This window comes from Mesoplodon mirus (genome assembly GCF_964341445.2).
Source record: "Mesoplodon mirus genome assembly, chromosome: 9".
Taxonomy (NCBI): domain Eukaryota; kingdom Metazoa; phylum Chordata; class Mammalia; order Artiodactyla; family Ziphiidae; genus Mesoplodon; species Mesoplodon mirus.
Window position 1 is genome coordinate 49,911,829 of NC_138985.1, and position 7,310 is coordinate 49,919,138.

Here is a 7,310-nt window from a genome sequence, read left to right on the forward strand (position 1 = left end):
GGACCTCAAAATTTATAAAAGACATTTAAAAACTTCCACTACTTAAGCTGTGTGAAAATCATTAATGATTCTAGAAGTAATAATAATAGCTCACATTTATACCTTTAGAGCACCCTTGCTATGGGCCAGGCACTATGCCAGTGTTTTACACTGATAATCTGATTTAATCTTCAAGTGACCCAATGTAGCAGAAACCATTTTCTACCATGTCACAGCAGAGGACGTGGAGGTTTAGAGAAACCAAGTAATTTCCCTGAGGTCATAAAGTTGACATTTGATAGAACATGACCCAGAGGCAGGTGTCTGTGACTCTGAAGCACAGGCTCTGAGAAATTACAATACTAGTAGATATTTTTTATACTCAGACGCTCATTACCAGTAAAATTTTGAGGTGATTGGGGAATGTTATTTTCCTCCATGGATAATTGATGCATAAATGTTCAGAAGCTGTAACAATACTATAGTTCAACTGGAACCCCAATTAAGAGTATTCATGAAAGTTGGAGAAAGGAAGTCAGTCAGGTATATTAAAGAAAGTATTGGATTAATTTACAACTCCTCTCACTCTCAGAGGGGACCTGTGTAGTAAGTGTCTTCTCAGAAAAAAAATTTAGTAGCTAGAAGAGTATTTGACATGATATCAATTTTGTGAACTTGTTGTGGTCAAAGAAAATTATTTAACACATAAAAAACACATGCAATTTTGCAGTCTGAAAGGGCCTAGTGTCATTCTTCTGTCCACTTTCCCATCCATAAATTAGATTGCTAATAAGGGCATAGATGTAGATTTGTACAGAGGCTTTAAGAAGGAAACTTAAATCAAGGCTAATATGAAAGGTGTTGAGGATGATGTATTTGATATAAATATTCTTACTTGAGTACAAGTTGAAACCGTAATCTCTTTAGGTAGATGAAAATGGGCAGGCATGCGACTAATGAATGAACTAGAAGTAAGTTAGTTAAATTATGCTATCATTTGTTGATGCTTATGCACTGTGGCCAGGGAATGTCAGTATGAATAAACCAGAGTCTTCTAAAGAGGTTGAAAGGTCTTAATGAAGCCAATACTAGTCTTTGAAAATGAAAACTAAAATCAAATTCAGTTATATTATGATGAAATTCTAATAAGTGTTCAAAAACTTACAAATGTTCTGAATGAGTTATGCTTATGACTTCATTTATTTTCCCTATGCTAACTTTCCCAATGCCTTCCATGTTATGTTGTTTTGTGTTATTTTATACTATGTTATATTATATTTGTAAATATGCTGTAAACTTCCTAAAATTGTTTTGGGGATGTGTTTTATATATAAAACATAAATAAAAAGAGAGGTTTAATGACTAAGTTAACTGAACAACCATTCATGATAAAAAAAACTCTCACCATGTTAGGAACACAGGGGAAAATCCTCAACTTGATAAACAGCATCTTCAAAACACATAGAGCTCACATAAATTCTTAATGATCAAAGACTGAATCCTTTCTCCCAAAGATGGGGAACAAGGCAAGTACTCCTACTCAACATAACACAGGAAGTTTTAACGACTGCAAAAAGGTAGGAAAAAGAAATAAAAAACATACAGATTGGAAAGGAAGAAAACAATGTGTCTATTTAGAGATGACAGGATGGCCTACATAGAAAATTCTACGGAATCTACCAAAATAAACCTCTTCAGAAAAAGTGCATTCAGCAAGATAGCATGATGAAGATTAATCAATAACAAAAAGCAGTCTCTTTTTTTTTTTTTTTTTTGCGGTACGCGGGCCTCTCACTGTTGTGGCCTCTCCCATCGCGGAGCACAGGCTCTGGATGCTCAGGCTCAGCGGCCATGGCTCACGGGCCCAGCCGCTCCGCAACATGTGAGATCTTCCCAGGCTGGGGCACGAACCCGTGTCCCCTGCATCAGCAGGCAGACTCTCAACCACTGCGCCACCAGGGAAGCCCAGCAGTCTCATTTTTATATAGAAACAGTGAACATGCAAAAGTTGAACTTAAAAGCACAATACCATTTACAGCCACTTCAACGAAACGGAAATACTCAGATACATATTTAACAAAACAGGTACATGATCTACATGCTAAAAACTACAAAATGGTAATAAAAAATCAGACCTTAATAAATATAAAGACAGTATTCATGGAATGTGAAACTTGTAATATAATAAATATGTCAACTTTCCCCAAATTGATCTATAAGCTTAATTCTATTCCTATCAAAATCATATTGAGGTTTATTACAGATTATGTGAGTTTGTTTGTTATAAAATTAATGTGAAAAGGCACAGGCCCTAGAATAGCTAAAACAACATTGACAAAGAAAAGGTAAGGTAGAAGGTAAGAATACTAATTCTATCTGATATTAAGGTTTACTATACAGCCACAGTAATTAAGTAAGACAGTGTGGTATTGGTGGAAGACACCAATTGGTATAGACATAGAGATCAATAGACCAGGTTTCCTCCAATGTAAAATTTTGTAAAACTTTAGTATGTACAGTTTAGTATACTACAGTATATTAAAGTATAAGTATATAAGTACAGTACAGCACAAAATGCCACAACCAGGATATTGACATTGAATCAATCCACTTATCTTTTTTATATTTTCCCAATTTTACATGAACTCATCTGTGTGTATTTGTACATTTAGTTATATAAATTTTATCACATATGTAAGTTTATATATCCACCATCATAGTCAAGATACTGCATAGTTCCATCACCAAAAAATCCCTTATGTTGCCTTTTTATAACTACACCCACCTCCCACCTGAATCCCCCCTCCCCTACGTCATCTCTAACCTCTGGTGACAATAAATCTAAAATTTAGTCATTTCCAAAATGTTATATAAATGGAATCATATAGCATGAGACCTTTAGGAATTGTTTTTTTTTTTTTCACACGGCATAACTCCCTAAGGGATTCATCTGAGTTGTGTTTATCAATAGTTTGTTCCTTTTTGTTGCTGAGTAGTCTTCCTTGGTATAGATGTGCCACTTGTTTAACCAGTCACCTGTTGACAGATATCTGGGCTGATTCAAGTTTTTGTCTATTCAAATAAAGCTGCTATGACATGCATGTACATGTTGTTGCATGAATATAAAATTTCATTTCTCTGGATTAAATGCCCATGAATGCGACTGCTGGATCACATGGTAGTGGCATGTACAGTTTTGTATGAAACTGCCAAACTCTTTTCCATAATGGTTGTACTTTTTATATTCTCCTCTACCTCAAGCAATGTATAAAACTCCAGTTTCTCAGCATCTTCTCCAGTCCTTGTATATTATAAGCTCCTTGTATTGTACATTGTATATTGTAACCCAACTTTTTGGATCCCCCGTGGCTTACAAAGAGCCCAGCACAGATAGATGTATTTAAACTGCTAGGTACAAAGCTGAAATGTTTTTTCAGGAAGAACCGATGCAACAACTTCTAAGTTACATGCAACAAATTCCTACTTTGTAAAGAAAACAAAAAATAAATTAAAAAAATGAAATAATCTGAGATATGCAAAGGTACTATGGAAAGACATTGAGGGAGAGACCAGGAAAGATGACTCTTCCTTTGTTCTCCCATTCTGTGTCCCACTTCTTCCTGTTTCCCCTTTCTTCCTCTTACTTGGCGGGTTTCTTCATTTCTACACCAGCCACCTTTTTTTTTTATCACAGGCTGATTTTAACTCTACTCTCTTTCATCTTCCTTCCAACTGACTTCCTTTAGTCAGACTTTCTCTTCCCTTGAAACTTCAGCTCTCCCACTTGGAACTTTCTCTCAATCTGTCCCTCTAAATAATCCTCATGAATTCACCCGAATTTAGGTCTTAGAGTAGAATACATTAGATGAAATCCAGCTTGCTTCAGGGAACTGAAGTAGGAAGAGCTGCTGAACAGTTCCACCTACAGGTCCTGCTGACTATAGTGCGCTAAACTTTCCACAGTTCCCGTGATTTTCTGTTGGCACAAGATCCCTCCCAATTCCCCTCATTTTCCTTTTTTCCATCAAGGCTTCTCTGCTTCCCCATAACCACAGACACATGGTGTCTCTTTCATAGTGCTCATCACATTTTACCTGGGTTATATCACTTTTTGTTTTATTGCACCTTTGAGGTTGTAAAGTTTCAGGGAAGGTTCATAAATCATTCATATGCAAAAATGCTGGGCACACAAAGCTGGGCATGTTGAAAGTTACTGAACTAACCTATTAATTAACACACTATTAAGTTCAGTTTTAGTAGACCTTTAAGATCATAAAATGTTTCTGCCCAAAGCATTTTCTATTACATTTTTTGAAACTGGTGAGCACTAAATGAATGGGTTAATTCGAATCTGTGAACCCTACGAAACACAGTGCTTGAAGAACTTACCTGGATAAGAAAGAACCTACAGAAATAAAACAATTGTGTTTAAAGCCCCCTTGGAATCCTCTGACAAAGTCAAACTTAACTGCTGTCTACAGCATGATATGAAGTTATTTCACATTTTCATTCACCAAAATGACAGATGTGATATTTCAGATGCTTTTACTCATTCCAGATCCAAGTTCTAAACAGAAAAACCAAGGTGAGGACATTATTATTCTATGTGGCATCATTCATTCATGAACATAAGTTATACATTAAGGTTTCAGTGGGGAGTTCCTTTTAGGGGGTATAAAATATAAACAGATCACTGTCTGTGATAATAGGAACAGTGACATTACACTAGGAAACCAAAATGAGTTTAGGTCTCAGCCTCAGCCTCCTCAAGCAAGCACAACATTTTAATATCAAGTGCTGTAATGAAACAGTGCTGTCTCCCTCTATGGATTTCTCATTTGGAATGTTTGATCCAAGTGTTTGCTAATATTGAGAACATCAGTTAATGTTCTCTACCATTTTGTTTCTTAAAATCTTCAAATGTTAGGGGAAAAAATGACTTTCAGGGACTTCAAAATGTGTACGTGTGTGTGGTTTTGTGCTTTCTCCCCATAGACTCATGAATAAAACTAAAAATAAACACAGTCTAGGGGAGGCAAGCTGATTTTAAAAGAAGGCAATAAGGCTCAGATAATCGCTGCGTTGTTAGACGGGGTGTGCCCACTGGCACAGGATTTCACAGGGAGAGGTTAGACATTCAGGATGTTTACGAGAAGTAGAAGGTGGGGAAAGTAGAACACTCAAGACCCAGTGTCCTGAGAGCCTGGCGCGGGTGAAGCCCAAAATAATTACTACTGATGAAGGAGCTGTTTTGTTCTAAACTGTCTTCTTGTTCAGATACATAAATAATAAATTTAAAAATAATCATTATCATTATAAAGCAACTCATCTAAATACAAACTCTGCCATATAAAGCTATTTACTTATATTGATAAAGCCGCCAGCATCCTAATCAACAGGAATTTCTCTTAGCCAAACCTGAGAGCGGCGCGGGGCAGGCTGGAATCTGATTTAAAGCTGCCCCAGAACATTAATCGCCGCAAATAATAGAGAACTCTAAGCTGACGCCCAAGGGCAAAAAATAAAACTAAATAATTTTCTTAAAGGAATTCTCGCCGTCTGCGGCGAATGCCCACAAACTTGTTTGACTTCATCTCCTCGCTGACAGGGGAACCAGGACTGAACCTGTCGGAAGGTGAGCCGAACTTGGCCAGCGCCAGGGTGCAGCGGGCGGCCGCCCCGGGCGGGAGGTGGGTTTGGAGACTGGAAGGTGAAAGGGGGAGAAGCGAGAGGAGGAGGCGCCAAAACCTGAGAGATGGACACGACAAAGGTCAAAGCTAGTGAGGTAAGACTGCTCCCGACTTCGCTGCGCCCCGCGTTCGCAGCCGCGTTTGCAGGAGCGGACGCCGGCGGGGAAAAGGTGCCCAGGCCCAAAGTGGGAGGGGGGCGGGGGGAGGCCCACGGGGGCTCAACCGGCACGAAGGGTCTCCAGCACCGTCCGGCTAGCGCTGCCCTGCTCACCAGCCCGCAAACCTCAACCCCCAGCGGCCTCGCCCTTCCCCGACCTGGGCGCGCCCGGGCCCGGCCGCCCGCCGTCTCTCACCGAGCCAGAAGTGCAGGCGGTACGTGAAGCCCCGGCTGGCCTGGGTCGTGTGTAGCACCAGGTACGCATCCCCAACGTAGAAGTCACCGTAAGCGCTCTCGGGCACGGCCACCAGCTCTAGTTTCTCGATCCTCCAGACCTGCAGCCCCGCCTGCTTGCCTGCCCGGGCGAACTCCTTGTGGTACAGCCCCTGGGCCATGGCTGGGGCACGCGATGCTCCGGGAAGTTGGCGGGGTACCTCGCTGACGCTGGAGTCGGACTGAACCCAGACCTTCAGGAAGAACCCTGGTCGCAGCGGTTTTATAGGGTTTGCCCTGCGGGGGCGGGGCCCCGGGACCCTCAAACGGGAGGGGCTAAGGGCTCAGGCCGGAGTTTCTCTGGAGTAGGCGATCCGTTCTCCTCCGGAGCGTAGCGCCTGGTAACAACCTCCTACGTCCTTCCCCGCAGCCCGAAGGAAATCGAATCTCAGAAATCATAAGATCCTAAGGAAACTTGCTTAAACTCCTGGAAATGCCTCCTCCAAGGAAGGACATTTTCCCAGGCAACAGCTAGAGGAGATCAACAATTAAAACTCAGGTTGGCGCATCTTTTTTTTTAAAAAAAAAAACTGGCTATCCAGATAACAGTTAATCATCAACTCCATCATTTTATCAGCCAGTCTCGCCATTCCCGATGGGCAAAGTTTTTCCGTCCTGATCTTCCCAATTTGAAAATGCCATGAGAAACAGCATGTCAGGTTTCTTGGAAAGAGTGAAAACCTGGAAGGATAGCAGTCTTACCCGGGGGACAGAGCTCTGTAAGTCCCCAGGGGTTTAGGGAGCTGTGGTTAAGCTCTTTGCCACCTGCCTCCTTTGGGCAAGAGAGTTTGTTTTGTTTCGTTTTTTAAACAACAACAGCAGCAGTCCTCCTGGGGTGTTCTCAGGCTGGGCTGTTTGTGAGTGTGATATTATGCTTAGCCTGCCTTCTGAGTTAACTGTTACCTGGCTTCAAGGTGCTAATTTTCTCATTGTTTTCCCTACAGCTTTTTCTTTTGCAGCGTGGGCAAAGCACTGTAAAATACAGATGGAAGTTTACTCCTTATTTTGCATTCATTTAACTGAAGCTGATATGGCAAAGGATTTTATTGTTATTGAGAAAGCAAATCGCTCATGATGTAGAGTAAGAAAGCTGGTTTTTATGCACGTACATTTTCTGTCACTGTTTTCCAAATTACAGAAGTCCCCGAAGGTAACTAATAACATACCATTTGATTTTTTTCTTAATTAATTTATGTTTTAAAATAGGTATT

General features: G+C 40.7%; 1 protein-coding gene across 1 annotated transcript in view; it reads right to left on the bottom strand.

Annotated features, from left to right (window-relative positions):
* Window positions 1–6,221, bottom strand: part of SCIN (scinderin) — a gene marked incomplete at its 5' end in the record, with an annotated part of 81,142 nt that extends 74,921 nt beyond the window's left edge. The window contains one exon of the mRNA XM_082632479.1: window positions 6,023–6,221. Within this exon, the coding sequence (XP_082488605.1) occupies window positions 6,023–6,221 (199 nt within the window). The remainder of the gene's footprint in view (window positions 1–6,022) is intronic.
* Window positions 6,222–7,310: the final 1,089 nt, after the last annotated feature.